General features: G+C 40.8%; 1 protein-coding gene across 1 annotated transcript in view; it reads right to left on the bottom strand.

Moving 5' to 3' along the window:
* Positions 1-771: 771 nt before the first annotated feature.
* Positions 772-25,582, bottom strand: part of LOC119724932 (RNA-binding protein 38-like) — a 66,085-nt gene continuing 41,274 nt past the window's right edge. Inside the window, exon 5 of the mRNA XM_038196254.1 lies at positions 772-1,193. Within this exon, the coding sequence (XP_038052182.1) occupies positions 866-1,193 (328 nt within the window). The 3' untranslated portion in view covers positions 772-865. The remainder of the gene's footprint in view (positions 1,194-25,582) is intronic.

The raw sequence follows: 25,582 nt of genomic DNA on the forward strand, positions 1-25,582 counted from the left end.
ATCATAGACTGTCACCCATCCATAGTTTCAACATATTGGGCAAAATGTTTTTTTTTCTTCTCTGAGTACTGATTTCAGGGCAAAAGCTGAAATTTATAGGTAGAATGGACCATTTGTCATTTGTGCATTTTTTTTCTCGTTTGAAGCAACAAAATGGCTCAAAATCTAAAGACGGCGGCTTAACAACTAACCTGATGAAGTTTTAGCTCTGTGAATGCTGTATATTTCGAACAAAACACAATACTCTGGATCTCGATTTCAAATCAAAGGTTGCCAGGTCATAATTTGAGTTGCGCTTTCTCATGACACAATCCTGAAATCACCATTCGGGACGTGACTCTCATTCAGCCGATTGTAGGTACGTGATGTCACACACTGAATTGAGAAATAATAGCAACCGTGCGTGCGTATGCGTCATGTCAGTGCTTGCACCCATTCATGGATTCGCACATTTACAAACCAACTACAAACTGAAATTTCCAAAAATGTGTCACTTGACACATCTTTGGAAAATAGCTTCTTTGATTGTTTTCTTCAAAAAGACAGCACGCCAGAAGGAGTAATTTCACAGGGAGTTTATTACTGTCTTGAAACCAAGTAAGCTTTTTAACAATAATTTGGTCGGTTACTTTTTGGATAGCTGCAAAATGGCCCACTCTTCCTTTAATCACCCAAGATTTTCTCTTTTGTTTCATGGGAAATTATTGCAGTGGCGTCAACAACAAAAAGGGTTAAGTGAGTGTTTCTAATGGTCAAAGTCCGTTAGATTTCTACATCAACAACAAATTCTGAATTCTATGGATGGCAGACTGGCTACTTAGTCTCTCCTCAGTTTTCTTTTTTATTTAAAAGTTTGGTGAGGGTACTACATTCTCTCACAGACTGGCTGGGCGGTTTGGGCGGCCTGGAACTGCGCTTGGTAGATATTGGCCGTGCTGGCCGGCAGGGCGGCGGGCTGGATGGCCTGCTGACCTGTCTGGGGTACCTGGTACTGGAAGGTGGTGCTGGTGGGGGAAGGGGGCACGTAAGCCCCCTGGCCCGCGGCGTACGTGTAGGGGTCCACCCCAGCCGTGTTTAGGTGCTGGTGGTAGGCGTAGGCCGTGGAATAGTCCAGGTAGCCCTGGTTCTGATGCTGGTAGGCGATGGACGGATGGGCGACATAGTACTGTGGGTAGATGTACTGGGCGGCTAATCTGTATATGGAAAAACACAAAAAAATGGAAACCAGTTTTTTAATTTGTTAGACTTGAATCAGGTTTAGTTGAGGGAAATTTAGTTGCGCACTTATAAAACATCAACCCTCAAAAGTTGACAATCTAGTCAGTATTTTAAGTTATACACACACACAAGAAAGTTAGTGATAGTTTCCACATGAAGAAGAGAAGTTGAAACTTAGAGAAGTTGATGTTCTGAGGAAAAAAACGTGAAGTTAACGTGAAGTTTCAGTCAGAATGCGCTGATCACTTTTTTTTAGCTGGTCCTAGAGTGCCAGCCTACAGTCCTCTTTGTACCTGACTAACTGTCACTTGTGAGCCGGGCAGTGCTATTGTATAGGATTCCCCTGTATCATCAATGAATGGGTTAAATCCTGCCAACTGTGTGGACCAGATGCATGAAAAGACTCTCAATGAGTAGCCATTCTGACATCGATTGAACACAATTCCGCGTGCTCAGAGACCAGGGCCCAATGTCATGATGCTGCTTAACAGTTAGCAGAAAAGTTGTGCTTACTGTGGCAGAAAAATGTGCTAACCACAAGCACTATTTCAAGGCCTGGATGTGCTAACGGTTGGAGATTTCTATTGTTACGTCATTGATTTAAGTAACTTTTTCCTCTGAGGTAAGCGTGCCATTTGCTGTGCTTACTGTTACAGTCTCCAGGAAATATAGACGGAGGCTCTGTCAGCAGAAAATTGTGTGCTTAGCAGCGCCATGAAATTGGGCCCAGCTTTTCTGTTTGATAAGCAAAAAACTTTTCTGTTTGATAAGCTAATAAAGCCATTATTTTCTGGTAAGCAGGTCCAGGAAATCGGCCTTGACCAAAGCACCAACAGATGCAGCGTACTTTTGGGCCCCTCCCCCTGCCTGTTTAGCAAAGCTTGTTTCACCCTCATGAGGGCATCATGCGTGCATGGCACTCGTCAAAACCGCTTGACACGGAGTCAAGGGCGAGCCTCAATGAAGCATGTTCCTTCATGGTCATGACTAGAAAAAAAAATGATTTGCTCAAGCAGTCCCCAATTTTGATTTCTGATGGCAACGCCCAAGATTTAAGAGCACAACTGGAAAATCTGATGCTTGAATAATAAATGACGTGGGCTGCCGTGTACGGTGTCCTTATTGCAGGTTTGGGTTTGACTTGGGCAATAATTTGTCCAAACTTTTTGACTTCAGGGGACTTCAAACAACCAGCCCAGCTCTAGGGGGTTTACATGGATCAACAGTCTTTCCTGCTCTGTCAAGTTTTTGTGGCAGTTTCTTTAGCAACTATGACGTCTTCTAGTTTGAGAGGTCTTGGATGTCAGAAGTCAGGAATGCCCCAACCTGTTGCTATTAGAGTGGAATATCATGAAGAACTTCTCTTGTATAGAGCCAACATTTTTACAGTGGCAAAGTCAAATGAACACAGGTTTGAACCTGGAGCCTGGATCCTGTGTCCCTAAGCAGGATATTCTACAAGGATTGATCCTCCCCACATTACAGGAGGCTGATAGTTAACGGTAGCTGCTGCGCAACGGTTGAAAATCTTTTAATCCATTAGCTAATTTCATGGCATTACTTAGTATTTGGCAGAAAAGTTGAGCTTAACTACAGCAGGTAAAACTGCTCATTGTCTACATGTACTTGAAATGGATTAGAGGCTTTGTAAGCAGAAAAAAAGCGTTCAGTTAAAATGGGCAAACGGCATCTGAGATGGTCCCGGAAGCGCTCGCTCTTTACCAGGGCAAGAACACTCAGGCAGTTTGTCATCATGTAACTTAAGCTCCACAACTGCTAATTATTGGTAAATTTATCATTCAGTTCAAGTTATTCTGACAACAAATCCACCTTGAAGTGCAATGCCTGCTCAATGAAATTCCAGTGGACATGACCATAAACAGAGCCCAATAAATTGCCGAACACTTTCATTTTCAGATAGCCATCATCAGAGCTAGTAGCCTGGAACAGTCACGCACCCAGTAAATTTATCGCCTCCTGCAGCAATTATCACATGGACTTCTTGGGTTCCAGATTCTGACACTGAAAATCTTTCAAAGTTGCTGTCCCCATACCATTGCAATTTTCATACCGAAATATAGATTTTGTTGTGTAAATTTCTGTTTTTCTGACAACACAAGAGTTATCTACCTTTAAATGAGATATCGAACGAAACATTACACCTATGTTTAGCTATGGAATAATTATAGTGTACAACTTGCAATTTTTTTTTTTTTTTACAGCCTGACAATAACTCAGTCCTATCTTTTGTGGATTAAGCAGCCCCAGATCAAAGCATATTTGCAGAGGGTGCAAAAGATCAAAGATAGGAAAAAAAAGTAGTTTTTGCTGTTTTTTTCGAGTTTCAATACAAATTGAAATTGAAAGTGCCAGGAAAATTTTGTTTGCACAAATGCTATGGGCAAAATGACTGGGGGGGGGGGAGGGATCTCAACAAAATCGAAAACAAGGGCTGTTTCAGCACGTTTTGCCGAAACAGCCCAAAAAATGATTAATGTTAAAGAGCAAGGGTATAGAGCAACTAGCAACTTTAAGATTCCAGAGCCTGTCACTAAAACTCCTTGACAATGACCATCAAACCAGAGATGATAAGGACCCCCAAGGGCCCAGTAAATCACTCTAAACAGCCCCAACAAATGATCCATCCGAGACCCCCACTGCAACTCTGTATTGGTGTTTCTGGGCCAAGCAAAATGTCTTCAGAGCTATTAGCTAGGAGAACGGGAGCCTGTCAACTCTGAGCACAACCTGTTCAGGGGGTGGGTTCCATCTCTGATTTCTGTAGCGGCAAAAAAACCTAAGGCCTGTGGTTAATTTCTCTGACTGTGCACATTTTTACATGCATTGTAGTCGAAGCCTTTTGCAAGTCCAGTCGCAAGCAAATCCAAGGGTGTCAATTGGTTCTCAAAAGTGGGGGGACATACCTTGATCAGAACCAATACAAGCGCAAAGCGCAAAGCCTTAATGGCGTGGGGTTCGGGGCCTGCTTAAGGGCCCCTAAACTAATTTGGAATCTAGATGCTCTATGGTACGATCTGAGGCAATTTCTGACCACTTTAACCATGTTTTAAAGCAAAAGATCATCGTTTAAACATCATTTTCGAGTTTGCAGTCACTGAATCAGCTATTTTGCACAAGGCGTTTAACCATTGATCCCTTTCAGAGGAAGGTGGAGCCCATCAGCCACTAACCATTTTACATAGGACTCGATGCCCCTTCAAAGTTCAAATACCCCCCAAAAAACCGTGCCATTGGTAACCACCACCTTGACAGAGGTGGATTCTGGAGGACAATCCAAATATACATTTAAGGGTTTGAATGTTTCGAGCCCCTGGGATATTTTCTTAAAAAGCAGAAAGTGCTCAACCAGAAACAACTCGGATTTAAGTCACAGGAAGACTTTAAAAGCTGCTGGTAAACATGTGAAATGATATGCAAACTTCAGAGAACAGTGGTAAACTGAAATGTGTGCTCAACTCAGGAAACCAGGGATTAAGCTACTTTTGTGAACACCATTTGGTAAAAAATATTGACAATAACGTGTGCTCAACACGGGAAACTATGGATTACAAGTGGACAATTTCCTCCAATCAACAAGGCTGTTTTGACAGAATGGCTGTTTTGAAGCTTAAACTCTTTTGGTTGAATAATGCAAGGTGGAGGCAGGCTGACGTCATCCAATGAAAACATCTAAATTCATTTGCACACCAGTTTCCATTGGTTGCTATGTGTTACCATTCAGCACTCCTGACTCAAGAACCATTGCGTTTCAAGAACATAGGTCTGGGAGCTAGAGAAACCAAAGTAAATTATTCCCGGATGTCCGTGCCCACCTATAAATGGTTCAAGCGAAGGCAAATACTGCCAAATGTACTTGACATTGAATTAAGCGGATTAAAAGAGCATTAGCAGATTAACTTTCTCATGTAAATAAGCCTATGGAGGAATAAAACGAGATCGGAACTTGTCATGACTTAGATTTTTTTTTAAGGACACAAAGAGCAGAACCTGCCTAGGGGAGCGATTAGCCCTGATAATACTCAAAAGTAGTGACGATTAGAATCACCATTCAGAATCCACCGCGTTCCCACCAAATGGGGCGTACCAAACCGCCCCACAGAACATTCAAGATTGTTTGATAAATTCTCACTGCAGAAAAATGAGACGACACATTTGTTTACCTTAGATACCATGTCTAGATGGGACAATTTGAGGGAAATCTCCGGATAAAGTTTTCTGCGCTACCTGTCAAATACTGAACGCAGGACCAAAAATCTTTCAGCATCGACCTTTTTTATACGAATGAAATCAAAAGCAACCTTAATTCAAGATTGCCTGATATATTTTCTTGACAATGGAACAAACGAGGCGACTGATTTAATCCTCATCTAATCTCACTTCAAGACTGGAACTTTGAAGGGAACAAAAAATGACAAAATTGATAGATAAAGAGAATTGGAACCACAGCATTTTCGGGTACTTTTGAAAGCTGTTTAAGCCTCATTTCAGATTGGTTGATAACCTTTTTTTCCACAATGAGACAAACGAACCGACAAATTTGTGTACTTTAGACACCACATCAAGACTACAAATTGCCGAAAATCTTTGGAAAAGAAATCTAATTTTCTGCACTCTTGATCAAGTGCTGAACACACGACAATAAAAAATCCTTATCCAGAACCATCTATTTTGACATTACTAATATCGAGTCGATGCAGGTACCCGTGACAGCGCATGTTCAAGTAATTTGATCATTCACAGAAGAAAAAAAACCATGGAAGTTACAGAAAAAAAAGGTTTGCCCCCATCCCCTTCCCCAACGCCCACTACTAAAACTTGGCTGCCAGTAAAAGTAGACCCAAGTTCGGGGCAATGTCCTAACACATCTCCATTTTCACATTCAATTAAGCTGTAGCCGTTCCGTGGAGACCCCAGTCTACCGGGAACCGAATGCAAAAACGCAAAGAGCTGACAGAAATACGGCCTGTTAATACGCTGCGGAACGCCGAGTAAAAAAGTTTACTCTCTGAAACGTCCACAAGGGAATAGAAATTGCAAAAAAATGTACATGAATGTGCATGTACATGTGGGCCAACTGTTTGGTGTTTTTTTTTCGCAGCAAAAGCTAGCTTGTCTTGGTAGTGCTCGAAAAATATTTGCCTATGGTATGACTTTCCTCTTTTGAGAACTGCCCTCCCGATTGTTCAGGCTGGGCAAATAAAATAGCAACGCAGAGGCTGAAAAGGTCAAAACAAGTTGTGAGTTTGAAATTACAGTAGGCCTACATGTACTTTTGTCAGGGCTTAGGCTGGAGCACAAAGCAGTGTTATTCTTTCTCCCATAATGTGTGTTTTTTTAGTGGGACATGGGTTGTTTGTGAAAGCATATCAAATTATGAACACGGTCAAGGGGGGACAACCAACAATTTCCGGCAATGTCACTTGTCAGGGGCGGGGTTACTTACATGTAAAAGGTGTTTGGGGTCGATGAACAGCAAACTAGAATCAGGGGCCAGATTTTAACAAAAATTTACACATGGGCCCTGCAATTTTAAAACCTCTTATGTGAGAAACCCTTCAAAATCTACTAGCAGGTTTACAAGATTTTGCAGGATTAAGGAAAGCACATACATGTACATACCTAAAAGAACACATGTACTGGTATGAATTGCTTATGTTTGGAACGGCGATCAGCATTTTGTCAGTATAAACTTTCAAGTTTAGCAACTTTGAATCCAATCTGCAGAACCCTATAACAACTGGCAACTGTCCACAAAGTATAAATCTGTACCCCGTCAGTCATAAAGTATATCCTTCAATCACAAAAACTGGCACAAGTTTGGTCGGTCAGCACAAAATCCCTCAACTAGTTCCTTAGGGCAAGGTACTAGGTACCCACAAGCACTGGTCTACCACCTGTGGGTAAACAGACCGGTTCTTGTCTATTTGATCAAAACCCCAGTGGTTTTCCCTGGCTACAGAGAGTGTATACATTTGTTTAGTGCTTTGTACCTGGCAAACTGTGTTGTTGCCACCGTGCTAGACTCGCCCTTGCCCCTTTACTTAAAAGTTTGTTTCATTCCCAATTTTACAGTACTGTAAACCCTGTTATGAGTGTACAGCTCATCAGACTGGCGTTTATCTTTGGTTTCCTTGACATGGAATAATGTTTCTATTCCCCCCTAATCATCATCAGTCTCCAAATCCAGCTACGGGACGTTGAGCCACCCACACCACCACCACCTGGTAATTTACTCTCCTGGGTTGGAAGAAGCAAGTGGGGATAGAGTGGCTTGCCAAAGGACACAGCATATAGCCAGAAACGGAATTCGAACCCTGACCCTCCCATCATGAGCCACAAATTCTAACCACCACGGCGCATTCCTCCACTCCCTAAATTTGAAGGGATGCAATATCAAGCCAATAACACACATCATAAAGTAATACAGTGGCCAAGTTTCAAGCAAGAAAAAGAACACTGTTTAGCAAGAATTACATGCCAAGTAAAACGGTGGCTTAAAATAAATATAGGCCTACATTTAATGTAGGGGGAGTGCGGCATAGTGGATAGGATTCGTGACCCTTGATCAGAGGGTCAGGGGTTCGAATCCAGCCGCTGGCCATATGTTGTGTCCTTGGGCAAGCCACTTCACTCCCACTTGCCTCTCTCCACCCAGGAGTATAAATGGGTACCTGCATCAGCTGGCGAGTAACCTGCGATGGACTAGCATCCCATACAGGCAGGATAGAAATATTCTCAGTCGTTTCATGCTACTGAAACCAGAGATAAACGCCGGCCTGATGGGCCACATTGGCTCGTGACAGACTATAATATACCACATGTAAAACCATTAATTAACATTTGAGTTGATAGGTACCAGTAACCTGTTTGTTGTACTTAAGTGGAAAATGCGTTTTTAAGCATCACCACAGAATTTGACACCTGTTCATCTACTTATGTATTCCAGCTTCTTATTTAATTTTTGTAATGTTCTCCGTGCACATAATGTGACAAAACAATTTTCCCCAAGGGAAACCCAGATGTTCCATTCAAAACAGAGCTCCATCCTTCCCCAGAGAAAGAGACTAAAACAAGTCTACTAGTTTACACAGACAAGGAAAGGTTACTTTTTTTCCACTATTTTTTTTTGTATGCGTGACTGGACGCCCAAGACAAACACAAAATACTGATAAAAATAAACGCGTCTGCCTGGCTTCCCGAGTATTGTGCACACACTGAATACCATGGCGACACAGTCAGCCAGATATTGTGAGAAATGGACTCCAGTTGCCACGGCAATCGTTCTGGAGCCTGTGAAAGATCTCGTCTGGAACCGTTTGCACAATGAAACGACCTGATCCCAATGCATGCGATGTATTCATTATAAAATAAACTGGACTACGTGCACAAGATTTTTTAGCTCAATCGGTTTTTTTTCTAACTTCCTATCCATTGAGGACTTTGGTCCTTTTAATCACAGGCCGTGAGAAAACTCTAAACGTGGAACCGCAAAGTTAAACCTTTTCTGTTTTTTTTGTGTATTTAACAAAGTACATGTGGATAGATAGTAACAAGTTGCACTGATATTGGAATTGCCAGCATTTTTTGTGTATAAAAAAAATCTTCACACTGAAATGATATTGAATTAAATAAGTAACAGGGTTTTTTTTACGGGTCGGATGCAGGCAATTCAATCAAAAAAATGTCTCCTTTTTACTAAAGAGACTGGCTTATTCCTACTTTTCCCTGACAAAATATCAGTGACTTTAAATAATTCAAACATTTTTCTATTTCAAAACAGGGTAAAAGTCTCAACTACCTTCCTCAGATATTACAAAAAAACTTTCATTTCATTGTGTTAAGAAAGTCAAAACTATTACATTGCATGTGTTTTAGGCCTGGGCGAGTAGTGGATTTTTCTACTCGAGTACTTGCAAATAAATTACTTGCGAGTAGTCGAGTACTTGTGAGTAGTGGAGTACTCGTGAGTAGTTAACCGAATTGTCATAAAAAGCAGAAAAATGACAATAATGTTAGTACGACGTGAAGTAACTTACAAGCAAATGGTGTGCAAGTCAAACCACATTCTTCAGCACTGTAATATACTGTGCGACGTTTTGTGTCATTTACTTCAATTTTTTTTTTGGGGGGGGGGGGGGACGAATGGAATCCTAGGGTTCGAGAGAGAGGTGGAGGGAGTGACATGACAAAAACACCAAGCATGTTAGTCGGGCGAACCAATTTTCACACACTTCGCTTTAATTCAAACACAATATTGTTTACAAGCCGGTGGAGTGATGCACATGCGGCTAGTCTGCTTTCTGGGATACTGTTAATTGGAAATCCACTGTGAATTTTAACTTCCTTTGAAATATGCCGCCACCCAAAAATGACATTTATAGTAAAGTGTCACGTCTCCTGAAAACACCTATCACTTCTCTTACAAAGGCCCCTTCAATGGTAAAATCACTGCCCCAGCTATTGTTCAGATCAGGGGTGGTGGCTTAGTACGATATAGTCGGCGCAATGGATCCTCCATTCATGGGGGCCTCGTTCTCCACAGTGACCACATGCCAGGAATTAGGCAACAGCAAACTGTCAACAAACGAACCAAATGAAAGACTAATTCGAAAGAAAAATTGGCAATGCCTCCCACAAGACCCAGTGAAAAAAAGCGCTATTTCCCATTGTCAAATCTGTAAATAAGTGTTCTGCTCTGCTAAACTACTTTCTATATTTTTTTCTTTTGGTAATGCACTATTTTACCTTTACGCACAATTAACCGACCATGACTAACTGAACTTCACTTGCTCGCCTACCGTAAAAAAACACATGTATGCAATCCCTTTGATCGCTTACAAAAGTTACCGAATATGTAAACAGCTTTGAACAAACCATTTGAAAAAAATAATGTTTGCTACCAGTGCGACAAAGTAGATACTTAAGCTTAGGGACGTGATAATGTTCGTCATACTAGGCGGATGACAGGGGTAGACGGTTTTGAAGATAATGATTCAAAACATGCAATAACTGAAGTCCTGTTCTGTACAATATATAGCCAGTCAGTTGTGACTTTGTGGGAAGTTGTCAACAGGACCACCTGCAAGTTTTTCTTTTTTTTAATGTTGTTTTTTTGCAGACACTTTCCTTGTCAAACGAGCACAGGTTATTATAATAATGTTGTGCTTACACTGCATATAGGGCATTATACCAAAGGTCTCAAAGCGCGCCAAAATTATTACCCCTGTTCATCAGGCCATGAGACCATTTTTCTGCAGCAGCTCGAGATCAGCGCATTCTGGTCTCTACACACACAGGTACCCATTTATAGTCCTGGGTGGGGAGAGGCAAGTGTGCTCCACGTGCTCCACACAGTTGAGATGGGGGAAAGACGAACATATCAGAGCTCAAATTTTTAATTTTCTAGTCTAGAATGTACGAGCAAGTTGGGCATCCGTGTAGGTTTGTGTTGAATGCACAATAGCAGTATCCTAATAGATCTCTCTCATAGGAAGCTGTCTTCGTAGGAAAATTACGACTGCGTATTCAAAGCCATCAGGCGCGTGTGCCCGCAGTGTGCAAAATGTTCTAAACACGCGTGTGACAATGCGTGACAATGTGTAGGATGTGACGTAATTTGAGAGAGACCTATGGTACGTGAATGTAATAAATATGAGACTAATGAATAGTATAATTATGCTCTTCATTGGGTAAAAAGTTAACAGTATAAGTGCAAGTTGTGTGCCTACTACATGTGCATTTCGCAAACCCTGGGTCTACGCTCCACTCAAAATAGGTGCAGCTAATTTGATTCCAATTGTGGAATAACTGGAGTAAAATGCACTTAGTCTGGTCAGGTTTTCTTTGTGGCACTTGACAGATATGATGAATGAGTACTGGGCCCCCAGCTGACTCTGAAACACACTGAAAAAGTACCCCTGGAAAAAAACAGTATTTTTTTTATCTAGGAAAAAAGAGCCTTGTGTGCAGTGGAGCATGGGATTAAAGGGTCCCATGCAATGAATTTTTCTGAGGTACATATTCTGTACAACTTTCTCCTCCACTTAAATGTATGAAAACTATTTGACATCCCTTTTTCGGTTAAGTTTATTGAAAGGTGCACTTCCTTAAACTTTCGAAATTGTCCATGCTTTTCCGGACAACTGAGGGTGATGTTGCTGTGACGTTATTTCAGGAAGACACTGTTCAGTTTAGGGTTCATGCTCAAATTGTAAACCCAAACAGTTGCTTGTTGAAAACAATTGTGGGAAAAGTTTTCTCATTGGCTTATACTACAATATGTACTAACACAACAACGATCATATCACCAAAGAAAAGAAAATATACGACAGCAAAATATCCAAAATTCTGGCACCTTTTGGTGCTGCAACAACAGTAACACTGAGGTTTCTGCCTGAAATGACATCACGCTTTTGCTCATGAATATGGCAATTTACTTTAGCAAAAAACCAAAAAGGCACCAAAATACCTTTGAAAGTGGCAAATCGAAACTGAAAATAAGGTTAAATAGGACACAGTATACAAAGGTTATTTTCAAGGATTGCATTAAAAAATTATGTTGCATGGCCCTTTAACTTTTCCGCCCCAGTCTCAAAGTAAATATAGCACGTTCCAACAGAGCAAAACACCTCTAAAGAAACCTCTTGGTTCAAAAGGCAAACAAAGATCCCACCGGGACAAGCTGTAAGCAAAACAGTGCCTGGAGCAAATCTTTGATTTGATGCAAAGTAAAAAAGTTAATGACTTTTCATTTTTTTTTTACAAAGGTGCGCACTGATGCTATGCCCACTCAGCTAAGTCCCTTCCTGTGAGTTTTCTTCAACAGTAACAAAAAAAGAAATGAAAATTATGGATCTAAGGCAAGCTATTCATGCAAGAATGGAATACGTGCAAAAAACTGGGTCTCAGTCGACCTTAAAAGAAAGAAATCTAAATTTATAAATTCTGAATAAAAACTGGCGGTAGTTGCACAGAAGAATTTGCAATTCTCTGTGTAGTGAAACTGTATAATGTCATGCAAACTGCTTTTATTGCATGTTTTAAGAAACTTCTGCATAAGTTTCTGAAGAAAGATCTCAACAATCTGTCAGTCAGTCAGTCTTACTGCTTGGCTTGGGATGGTCAAACAAAACTTATCTCCTTACAAAATTACACAGTTACAAAACAAGGACCCAATTTGAAAGGGAAATTCAGGGGTGCAAAAAGGAGGTATATAGAGAGCACTCAAAACAAGCACTGTACTTTAAAAAAATGAAGGACTGAGTGACATTTGTTAGGGAATTGGAACAATTAAGATACGAAGGAAAGTAGCACATTCATTTGTAGAACAGTACAGCTCCATTAGATATCAAAACAACTACCTAATGCTGTCGATTAATGCCGTATCATTATCACCCGACAAAAGCTTGCTATTTTTATTGACAGACACGTTCCGAATACTGACTGAAAAAGGCTGTTTGGCAAATACCATCCTGCCACATTCCAGCACTTTTTCTCCACCACTGTCTAAAGACCAGTAACAATTTAGTAAACACAGGTTCGACAAAAGAACATGGTGCTTTATTTTTAGGACGGTGCACTTAATCAAGCGAAAAAAGGTGTCTGAATACGGAGGGTGAAAGGTGCAAACAAGAACAGGATTAAGACTGGCACTTTGTTAAAGAAGAGGAGAAGTGGGGAGAGAAGAAGATGAAGAAAGTTTGCTGATGTGCCGTGAAGGACAAACAGGCTGCGGAGAATGTTTGTCTAAAAGACTAGGCAATTATATTCACAACAAGACTACAGTGCAACGCTGGGAAGATGTGAACAAACTGGATCGGCCGAGTACATCTGTGTATTTGGTAGCAATGTATGCAGATACTGTGGGAATGATGTTTTTAGTGTACTGTGAGATTTATAAATATTTGATAAAGGAAAGTGTAGCTCACTTGTGTATTATTGGGTCCAGGTGTATTACGAGTTTGTTTCTGCATTCAATAGGGGACGTTGAACAATAGAAGACAACAGGGTTCCCAATTCCCGAAGGTCCCCAATTTGGATTCGTGTACAAAACATATGGGAGGTCTTCCTAAAAGTTAGTACAAACGAAAGAGGGACAATAGGGGGTCCCCGATTGCAGGCAAATACACACTTGGGTGTATGTCTTGCAGAGGATGACATTACAGTCACTCATTTGAATTTCTTGTACAATGGCTATTTTTCCCCATGCAAAACGGATGATTTGAGTCAAATGTTTTCATCAAAATGTATGAAAAATTAGTGAAGAAATTTGACACTCTTCATGTGACAGCTAAGAGTTGACTGTGCGCGTACCAATTTATTTGATCTGAGCAGATTTTGTGTCTAATTTTGTCACTGATTTGACGGTCTACTTGCCAAAACTCCCAAAGAGATGTGCTGACAGAAATGAAATCTATCACTCAAAAGAAGGAACAAGTTTAAAGTAGCCAAAGAAATACAGAAAAAAGGGAAAGACTTATAAAGACACTTAGTTGGACTTCTTAACTTTGATTCTCCTCTTGCTATATAAATTGCCACTGGAAAAATTGCCTGAGAAAAGTATTGATAGCGAAGAAATCTACCAAGCAAAGACAAAAACTACCAAAGAAATGAAGAAAAAATGGAAAACCTATAATAAAATAGATTAGATAGATAAACTGCTCGATACCAACAAACTATGCATTCACGTACACTTCAGCTTCGCTGTTGCAAACTTTGGCCCAATATATAGGCAATTTGTTAACTCCAGTATATAGCACTCTGTGGGGTACAAAACTTGACTCGAACAGACCCGACTAAAATCCATCACTCCATTCAAACTCTGACAAAATAAACCACTGCAATTATCCTGCCAAACAAGCCCGGAAGGGCCATACCCCCAATTGTTAATACTGTCTTCACAGGAACTCGTTCAAATTTACAATGGTTTTTCTATTGCAGGAGGAGACCTTAGGATGGGATTGAAGCTAGATCTCTGTGAAGAATATGTTATATTCCTTTCTTTTTCATGCAGAGGATTAAGGTGTATAGTCATTTTTGAGTCAATAACCGGGGTTAAATAGGATGAAAACAGAATGGGTTAGAGTCGGTGTGAATGGACAGACAATTCGGAAGTTCAAGGAGAGGCTGGTGATTGTTAGTTCAGATGTGGTGCGACTTTTATGAAAAGCAGGTGGAAAAAGGACAGAATAGTAGAACACAAATGATTTAATGTATGTATACCCCATGGGCAGTAAGCCTGTCAATGTGTTTGGGTGAATTGGGGGAAAACTAGAGCACTTAGGATATAAAGGCATGAATGGATGCACTCCCTGCTCAAATGCTATAGAGGTTATTGCCATTACATGGAGCTCATGCCATGGCCAATTCTGGGAGAACATATTGTCAGTAAGAGGGAGTGGGGTTTGCTTAGTGATTGCCCCAGGGATTATTATTGAAAAAAAACCACCACCATTTTTGAAAAAGGCAAGATATATCGGTCAAATTATAAAGTTGTAAGTCAAACACCACAAATACTGACTTTTGTGAGTCATCATTTGCACCATTTGTAGGATACTTCTCACCATAACTTCATATTTTGCAACACTCTGAGGCCCCGCCAGTGAGTGATATTTGCTACGATGACAGGCCGTGCACAGTGGCCAAGTTCAGGTTAAAAAGAGGTGTGTACAAAACATGTCCACCGCCAGAGACTCGGGGAAATTGCTTGACGATTTACCCCGTCACCCGCCCCTGCGAATATACATTGCCGGATCGTGTTTGCACGCGTCCTCCGGCATTAGCTGGTTAACAACTTTCAATTCTCAGTGCAATCCAAGGGAGAACTGAGCCGTCATCATGTGGCCCCTCAAAAATGGGCCATAATTGGCTTAAAAGCCTCAACTGAACTACATCCAACACAAAAATAAGTTAAAGCATGAAACATGCAGCTATATTTTTTGTTTTATGGACTGACATTCTACGTCCACTTTTGTGTCCAATATCTGTGATTTGGCCACAGCTGCAGGTGTATGTCAAGCACCTTGTGCCCCATGCCAAGACTAAGGTGATTGGTTCAGGTCTCTACAGACAACCAGACACACGTAGGCATCTGCTTCCCCGACCCCCTCCCCCTTAGTTTCATTCGGCCTGAATGCAGTTCGATGACCACTTTCTGGGAATACTCCAAACCGATGACAATAGGCATTCTAAAAAACTCTGTTGAACAGAAACTCAGTCAGCTTACAGATTCAATGACAGACTCTGTGTACTACAATCATGCTTGAAATCCTGGTCACAAAGAGCTGGCAAACAAGCCACGGCTCCCGACCCAAAATCAAAATTCCTGAATCCTAGTCTCTCAATTTAGTCGCCCTCTTCAGGCCTCTCGAAAATGCAAATTCAAGACAAGAGGGGAGACTGCAATGAAACATGAATAATTAATGCGGATGAATAGTTTGTGGGGAAATAAGCTGACCTTAAGAAATAAACAACATTTTATTGACTCAAGTAGAAACTGACAGTTCTTCACATGTTGGCAAATTGGTTCCACCGGAAATTTAAAGTTAATATTCAAGGGGGTAGGGCTGTGGGGAGGGAAGGATCTATTAGGTTTATCCATTGGGGTAGGGCTATTAGGTTTATCCATTGGGGGTAGGAGTGGGGGGAGGGGGGGGGGCAGGAGTGACAATTGGTAATCTTTGCATTAGAAGTGGAAGTTCTCCACGTGGCAATTTGTTCCCACCAAATGAAAAGTTGATTTTTCAGTGGGGCAGAGGGCTGTGGGAAAGGGAAGATTTTGATCATGAAATTTCATGATCAAACATTTGCCAGATGTATGTCAAACATGACCGATGTAGAAGGCACACTTTTGGAGCTGACATGCTAATGGGTGCGAGTGTGTCTTGCGTGTGTCTGATCACACAGACGGCAAAGACGCAGGGGCAAACAGAACCGGCGATAATCCCCAAAACCAAGACAAACTGGAATCCGGGCCATTCAAGCCTTATGCTGATGCAACTACCAGGCACGGAGTTGAGATATTTGTTCAAATTCAGGGAGCGTGATGAACCGTGAACAGGATATCCTAGTGATTATGAACAGGTACATTGTACTTGTATAGCCGTACATGTAGATCTGAATGGCAAGGCTGAAAAGGCACCGACAATCAAGAAAAAAGCAAAACTGACAAACTGACAAACAAGATACCCCCGGTACCAACAAACAAGTTGGAAGTTACACGTACACATACATGGCATGGAACTGCTAAAGTTGGAGATGTTGCCGAGAAAATGTATGTACTATGTAACAATCAGGTTAACTATAGTCACAAAAACAATGTAAAGTGCATGATATTTTGCCTGGTAACTTGTTTTTAATTAACCCTCCTATGCAAACATATACTCTGCGCCAAGTTTTCCTTTCAGTTATAATCAATCAAGTGACTGTTTTCAACAGCTAAGAGCGCCCGGCTTACATAAAGCAGGATTGACTGGCTGTGACTGTTAGTAACTTGATACAGCTATGCTTTGACTGTAGGTGATTGATAAGCCAGCTGTGCCTACCACTTGCCTGCTTTTGTCTGTTGACTGAATTTGACTAGTCACAGTGCTTGCTTGAAATATAAGCTCACTGTTGGTGACGAGCCTGTGCAAAGGGCGTGGCAGGGGAAGAGGATTGATTTTTTTTGTTCTGTCTGTGACTGTTCAGACAGCAGGAGGCTTAAAGCAAATATTTTTTGTGCAAGCAAATTTTTTTGTTTTTTTAGCTCCATGACAGAGCCCATACATGTAGGCCTATACACTCAGTCACCAAACAAAATCGAGAAGCCACTGCTGAAGTGCAACCATGTATGACCGCGTGGATGTCGTATCTATTCTCGAAGTAAAGGATTGTGCGCGTAGTTGAAAACCCTGTTGGCCAAATGAGCATCGAGTCCAGCACAGACAGCAACAGTTCTCTCTTGGGTTATAGCATGTTTGGATATTTGACTACTACACAAAACTGCAAGTTACTGAAAGAACAAGTAATCTGCCTTGTGGTCCAGACTAGAAGACAACAGCCTTCCTTTCTCTATCTTAGGACAAAAGTGCCTAGGGTTAGTACCTAACACCTTGGACAACTCAAGAGTGACAGGTTCTACAGCGAGAACAAGAAGTTAGCGCCCTAGGTGATGAAAGCACTTAACAAGATAACAAGTCTGGATGGGACTAGTTAGACATCCATTAACTGTTCCCAAAGACCAACCCAAACAAACTAAGCCTAAACAACAACCTAATAGACAAAAAATGCGACATTTAGGACAACAGGAAGTTCTCGGAAATGATCCGACCCGGGGCCTATATGTGGACCAACTAAATTTGGTAAATTGGCGCAGTTTTTGAAAAAAGTCAGGATTTTTCCAACAATGGTCGACCGATCATCATTGGAAATTGATACGAAAATTCCACTTTTGTTCAAAATGACAGCACACCTGGTGCCATGATTTCACAGGATGCTTGAGACTATTATTGACTTGCAGTCAAATAAGGTATTCCATAATAATTTGGTAGTTTTGTTCTTTGATGTTTTGAAAATGTGGTACCGGTATATTACCTTAAACAAAACCAAGATTCTACTAAATGAAAAGTGCGCCCTCATTAGTCTTGATGTAATAAACTCGGATGTTAAGGTGACTCATAATCGATGAACTCCGATTAACACATTTTACCCCCTACAGAATTTTCCGATAAGAAATTTCGGAGAGAAAAAAAAATAAAATAGGGAAATAAAATAGAAATTGTTGTCTAGTGTCTGCAGGTTCAGAGATTTGCGGAGTGCTTAGCAACAAGTTATTCACCGTCAACAGTGGGGTAAACACGCCAAGAGGGTGGGCACTTGACGTTCTGCATTTGTTCCCATTTTTTAGGTGCTAGGGTTCAAGGGCCATCGGCAGGTGATGATTCAGTTTTCAGCAATTTTGCTCTGGGAAACCTGAAAGTATTTTAGCATTCATGTTTGGAGTTTCTTTTCAAAGTTACCGGAAATATCAGGGTGTGCTACCCCCAGATGACGGCCTTAACCCGTCTGGCATCGAGGTTCGTGGAAACAATCCTGCGCCAAAATAATCCTGGCACAAACTGGTTAAGCAAATCTACATAATTTACAAGAAACAGTCGCTGAGGGAGTCAGTTGAAATACAAAAAGGACTACGGTCTGGCCCCGCAGCAACCAGAAAGAAATCTGTGAATGTCTGCAAAACTAGATGACAAAACATTCCTGGAAAAGTCACTGAAACACATGCAAGACAGTTCCACTCCCAAGCGAGACAGAAACTTAGGACATTCAAATGAAGTGTTTAGCTCCAAAACGCGATATACCATTTGAAAACGTGAACAATTTGTGTTTCTCCTTCAAACCCTATTTGTTTGTGAGTCCCTACATGTTTGTTTCTTGTACCTCTTTCTTGTTGCCTCTGAAGAAGAACTTGTTAAGTTTGCATCAGGCCGTCTTAAGTTTTTAGATTTAACAATGTGTGTGGTAATGAAACTTTAAAGAATAAAAACCAGTGTAGCAGCTATTTCTAAAGTTTATTTTCCACTTATTGTATTACTAAGTTGTGTCTAAGTATATAGGCCTAACAGCCGTTGAAATTAACTTTGGGCAGTCAGGAGACAGCGGGATTCTAAAAGGGAAGGAAATGGCGCATATCGTGTTTTGGACAGAAACTATAACAAAGCACTGACAACTAATATAATAAATTCTGCCTGCACTTATAACAAATACGAAGATGGACCATAGAAGTCAACCGTGATTCTGTTGTTAATATAAAGCGACAGTTGGGGGTAGAGCTGTCAATGAAGTACAGATCATTGTCAGTTTACATGTCGGTGTGGACAAAAAGCAAAATACCTGATCCGAAAAGGCCACGGCGAATAAATCTATCACTTTACAAACTGGAAAATCAACAAGGGTCGCCACTTTATATTAAACGAGTTGTCACTGCGGCAGTTGGGGTTAAAAAAAAACGGTCGGCTGGAAATAAAGTGTGTCTAGTCATAGTCTGACAACTGACAAAGTTTTGAGAAAAGGCGAGTAGTGTGGATAGGTAACCCTATACATGACGAATGTGCCAATGTTTCCAAAAACATTGGATTATAACAAATAAATCTATCAGTTCAAGAGTAGACTGAGAAGGAGCAGTTGGGGGCCTCAAAAACACAAACAAAGACGCAGAGTAGAGATACTGAAACAAGGAGTTGGACAACTACGGGAACAAAAATAAGAGCGATAAACTAGATCCCTAACGCCATGGCCCATTGAATCGTGTTTGCCGTGGCGCGGCCTGACACAGAGGTCTGATTAATCAATGTCCATAAGCAGCAATTTACAAATTGCGACATAATGGCAAAATGATGGGTGTAGATGAGATTAAGATAACGCCAAATTTATCCTGCCGGGGCCAATTTATATTCAACGCAAATATTATCTCGGGGTCTAACACGCTATGTGTTTTTATTGACTGTTAAATCGCGGCACTCCAGTCATGACTATCTGTTGGGTGAAACAAAGCAAACTGTGCTATGTACATGAATAATGACCGGGATGTGCATTAATCCCGAACGATATGAAGTGAGGAGTTGGTGACAACGTCGCCATTAAGTCTGCGGCCGGGACAGAAAAGGGAGGTGTAAAGACTCCGAACGAGGCGTTGGACGGGGGCAAGATGTACTTCTCCAGGTTTGTTTGGGTGTTTCATTTTTCTTTCTTTCTTTTCTGTTGTTGTAAAGCCTGACCTATAAATAGTGAGCAAAGTAAATTCAATTTAAGGAAAGTAAACACCAGTATTGGACCAAAAAAGTGCATGTCAATACACGTCTGGGTGTGCTCTGAAAAGAAACAGGACTGAAAATTAGTTTTGATAAACGAAATGTCAAAAAGAAAATAGTCGTTCTCAGAAGAAAAGAAATGAGTGAAACAGGGAGGAATTGTGTGCAGATTGTTGGTTAAACGATACCTATAAATGATAAAGATGAAAGAAACATTAGAAAGACAATAGGTTTGTTATATATAATTCCAAAATGCGGATTTCAGATTCCTTTTTTATTTCAGGCAAAAAAAGATTGAAAGGAGGAATTTGGGTTTAAATGATAGCCAAATGTCAATTATCAGAAATGAAAATGGCCAACTTTTGAACCAGGAACTCTCAAGGTCTGTCCCCCACGATCTACCGGAGAAGATTTATGGGTTTTGGATGTGATGGCGCTTATATACGGGGTTGTTGAGCACACAGTCACTGCATGAAGTTCAGTCAAAGTACACCCAGGCAATCAGGAGCAATGACAAACGAAAGAATGACAGGATGGGGACAGAAATTCTCCGAGATTACATCAAGGCCTCCGGTGACCCCTGACCTCAAGTGACCCGTGAGGTCACGCTCCTGGGTCAAGGCGGACAGAGTGACATATAAATGGTTTGCTTGGCCTACTTCAGTCTTTCGTTTACATCGTTCATGTGGAATTAGAACATTAGGTGAGGTGTCACTGTTACTCAGTACATTTGCTATACCGAAGGGAATAAGCACATTGAAATCTCAATTCATAATACACACCATGTGTTTTCTTTTTACAATATTTAGCCAACCAATACATATCGCACATTTTTGTGTGAACAGAATTCATATGTTCTGTAGTTGTGAGCTTGTAGTTTAAGTAGAACCAGTTTTGAAAATCTATTGCTGAAGTACATATTTGGGTAGACAGGCGTTAGGGATACATACTACATTGTAGTATTTTTTGTACACTTTTATTTACCCTGGCCAGTTTGAAATGCTTAAACTCTCCTTGTCTTCTACACTTTTCTTCAACTACCCTTTTTCATCCTACCCAACTCCTCCCCTTGCCTCATCCCTCGCCTCATCCTTCACCTATGATCCTTTCTTACAACCTCCTGCTTGCCCTGTCTGCACTATTTATCATTTATTTTGGCTCCCTTTTCAAGTTTATCTTTTAGTGCTTTCTTCATGTTCAGATTGTTGCTGTGTTTATGTGCTTGATAATAACAACAATATTGTGATAAAATTGTAAATTGTGCATCCAATAACAGATCCAATTTATGGGTGCTATTTTACATTACAACCCATAATAAAAGATATCAGATGCTATATGATCACACCATATAACAACTTGCCATAAAACCATAATGTTCATGAACACAGATATTGACCATTAGGAGAATTATAAGACATACAATGGGCTTTTTTTCGAAGTGTTAACTTTGAGAGTATAACACATATTTAGCAGGTGTGCAAAATTTGTGCAGTAATTTCCTTCATACGATCACCCTTTAATTTCTCAATTTCAATTCCCCACAAAGTATGCGGACCCATTACCCGAAATTAGTATCAACACATTTTTGGGGAAATCCAAAGCTTAATGGCCGCATAAAAGTCCTCGTGTTGCACCCCATCAAAGGAAATATCACCGCCCCAGCCAGCTTTTACAACACTTAATTGGTGTTTGTGGTGTTTATCGCCGTTTTTTAAGAGCCGATGAGGCAAAGTCTATTTGGCATTGAGCGTAACCTAGAACCCAAAACAGAGTGCCAGTGATAGCATTGTGATAATTCCGTCAATATTAAAACCATGTGTATTGCACCATCGCTAACATTCAGGTGTCTGTGTTTTATAGGCCGAACAAGTAATATCTAGCTTGAAATGTCCTGCAGGAATGGGTTTCTTAAACTAGAAGTGGAATATAATAAATGCTAAATCGAGTAATTGCTACTAACAAGGTGCTATATTTTGCACGTATGAGGCTACGTGCCAGTCATTAAAAGTGCAGTACGGTAATATTTCCCCGTCAAACTCTGCTATGTTAATATAATGGGCGAAATGATAAAAAGTCCCCGCCACAATTTTAATGGTCATTTGCAACACTAGCATTCAAATTTGCATGTTGCCAAAACCTGTCAGAAAGATTACTGGCCTTTTCTGAAACAGCATTTTGACTTGATCAAGTTGATGGCTATATTTCACATGGCATGCCAAAGATACAATCGGGGTCGGATTCAGTGTTTTGTATAGGCCCCAGGCACCAGTGTTCCTAAGCTTTCCCAAAGTCAAAAATTCAGAGATCCTAAAACTGCTAGCTTGAGCTTTAACCTCCAAAATTGAAAATTCAGATAGAGATGCTAAAACTTGTAAAAACTGTTCTTGTGCATGCGTGGGTGTGTCAACCTTGCCATCTTTGTGTGGACCTTAAAACAAAACAGGTCCACACAATGCAGGTTGTGTGAGCCTTCTGTGGACTAAGCCAGGTCCACACAAGGTTCCCCCTCTCTGGAAAACAGGTTTAGAGTCATTTTTGGGTAAGGGTTATCGTCGCAAAATGATGTGTAACATTCAAGGAAATCATGATAAAAAATTGGGTTGAAAGAGTATTCACAGTGCTAGTAAAATAGGTTTTTTTCGCTCTAGTTTTTCTGAAGTACACAAAGACAAAGAAATAGTAGGCCTAGATGTGTTGGTGTTGATGTATGTGTTTTATGGCACACTTTGGTATTTTCATAGACCCTAAAAATTTTTCATGGAACCCAACATTTTTCGTAGGCCCTAGGCACCATGCCTACTGGATAATCTGGGTCTGGTACTGATGAAGTCGTAGAAGCAAAAATACTTGATTTGGACACTGCCCAAGTTGCTGGGGAATTTTGTTCAGTTCATTCCAAATCATATCAAAACTCCCCGACATACATTAGGGATTTCTTTGGCATGCATGTTTCGTTCAATTCAGAGAGCAGCAGGTCAATTTTGACATTTAAAACAAGTTCCAGAAATATGTTTCCCAACAAATTATCTTGCAGCTTGCGTTGCAAACCTTGGGCTTGGACAGCCAGCTAATAAATTGTTGAAAATCTGAAGTATTTAGTGTGTCACTAGAGAATGGTCGGGAAAAAAAATAATAATTCCACGTTAATAGTCATCAGAAACACCTGTTGGGAGGGATCCAATGATGAAAATGAAACAAAGAAATGACAACTATTTCAAATCACCCATAAGGCTCAGTAAAAAAACAACAGTTTCTAGTCCACACCCTCTTCCCCGGCCGCCACCCTTTTTCCCGGCCCCCTCCCTTTTTCCCGGCCCCCTCCCTTTTTCTTTTTAATCAATCGTTTGCAATATAGTTAGTGGTTTTTTAAAATGTTTTTCCAGCAAAATTGTAGCTATGCATGTAGGTTTACAAGCGGTTAGAAAGCATTACGGCTCTTTTGGACGCAAAAGTATTAGTGTAAAGAGTCAAGATAATGAAGAATCCATCTTGGAAAATCTGCCATCTTGAAAAAAAAAGAAGGAAAAAAAGGGCCTCCTCCTCCCTTTTTTCATAAAGCCTGGACAAGAAACTATTTTTTTTACTTGGCCTGAAGGAGATGTGCCTATGTACCGCTGAGAATTTAAAATGGACTCAATTTACCCCTTTTTTCAATTTCCAGATGTAGGAACTACGGGGACAAACTAATCCCAACTCAATTTTTTTATTGGGGTCAGATTTCGAGAGAACTACAGGGCCTGGCAGTAAAAACGTCATCAGTTCAATGTATCATAAGCTTGATAAATATGACGTTGTCATGCAACGCTTGAGCTTCAAATATACACTTTTTTATTCTTGTGTTAACAAGAAACCCCCCTCTACAAATAAAAATTAATGTCTGCAGTTGTTGGCAATGGTCCAAGTAGTAGTTCACTAAACTCAACTGGCAGATTTTGCAAACCGGTTATGAAGTGACATAACTTGAATTGTCATTTAACCCGGGTCTCTCTCAAAGACAGCCACCTCTGTAGGAGAACTGCAACTGCGTATTTTACGCAATCAAGCACGCATTGCGCAGTGTTGAAAAAGTTCCAAACACGCTCGCTTGTTGCTCAAAATGTGTTCGAAATACGACGCAGCAGATGCGCGTTATGCAAGTTGATGCTCAAAATGCCGATGCACATGGCTGGTCTGTAGGAAATGATGTCATTTGAGAGAGACCTATTGGCGCATATATATTGTATTCATTCCCTGAGGAATTCATGAAACCATACATTTTCTCGGGGCAATGTGGGGCGATTTGGGCTGTGCAAGGAGATACAGGGTGTAACGGGTAAATCCCTTTCTTAATTGTGGCTAGAAATCAACTCTCCATCTCAACGTTTGCTATTTTAAGCCAATTCAGCTAGCATTAGATAGAGATTTTTCCTCCCGTTACGATACACAAAAAAAAAATGAAATGTTAATTCAGCAATAGCCTAGGGTCCTTCTAATTATGTTTATATTATAAAGATACCAGATTGAACATTTTAAGACCGAGGAGTGTCATGTCCAGTTGTGACAACAAATTTTAGCTCTGGAGAAAAAAAGGTCTTTATCAGTGAGCAATGTCCAATGCAGGGTTCCATCGTCCAATGCAGGGTTCCACCCAAATAAGGCAATGGTCATGTTGGTGTGTACTACATGTACACACGCGCAGAAGAACCAGCAGGACACTTGATACTCTGTGTGTACTGTGCAGGGTATATACTCTGTACTCTGTTCTACTGGTAGTGATTCTTTTTGTACTCAAAGTTTGCAGCTCAATGCACATTTAAATGGTTTTCCTTAAATTGAGACCTAATTTATTGAAGGCAATTAAACCTGTAGTGAAGTGCTTCGGTATGCTTTAATTGCCTTGCATGGTCCCAGACCAGAGCAGACAAAATTCTATCAAATTGATTCAGAATGTCTATTCATTAATTTTGGCAGTCTTCCCATGCATCTTGTCTACACAATGGACCAGATTCAGCAGATTCATTTGTGTTATGAGGTAATCCTATTCAATAGCACTGCCCGGCTCTCTTTACCAGTCTGCAAACAGTCTGAGACACAAGTGACAGTCAGTCATATGCATAACCAGTGGTGTAACTATGGTTAAACTTCTTGGGGTGCACACATTTTTCAATTAAGGGTGGGCAATAGGAGGCAAACATAACATATTTGTGTTCGATTCAAGATTTTAAATGGAGGGCGACCGGGAGGCAGGGACATCTGCTGGGGCACATGCCCCCCCCCCCCCCCTCCCCAGCTAGGGTGCACTAGCATGCTGGCCCTCTGGGATCAGCAGAAGTGCCTGTTTTACGAAAACTTGTCCAGTCCATATATGCTACCTAGAAAAACTATTGTGTATTTGGGTGCAATGATCAGTAGATACATGTATGCCTTCATTGCACAAATCTAACAAATGATATCTTCTTTCATATATACTCGGTGGACATGACACAGCAAAACTAATGGAGTTGCACTGTTGAACCATGGAGCTAGCTCCATGGTTGAACTACAGGAACCCTTACAATTAAGTGTACATTCTGTTGAGT

This window comes from Patiria miniata, unplaced genomic scaffold, assembly GCF_015706575.1.
Source record: "Patiria miniata isolate m_02_andy unplaced genomic scaffold, ASM1570657v1 HiC_scaffold_18, whole genome shotgun sequence".
NCBI lineage: Eukaryota > Metazoa > Echinodermata > Asteroidea > Valvatida > Asterinidae > Patiria > Patiria miniata.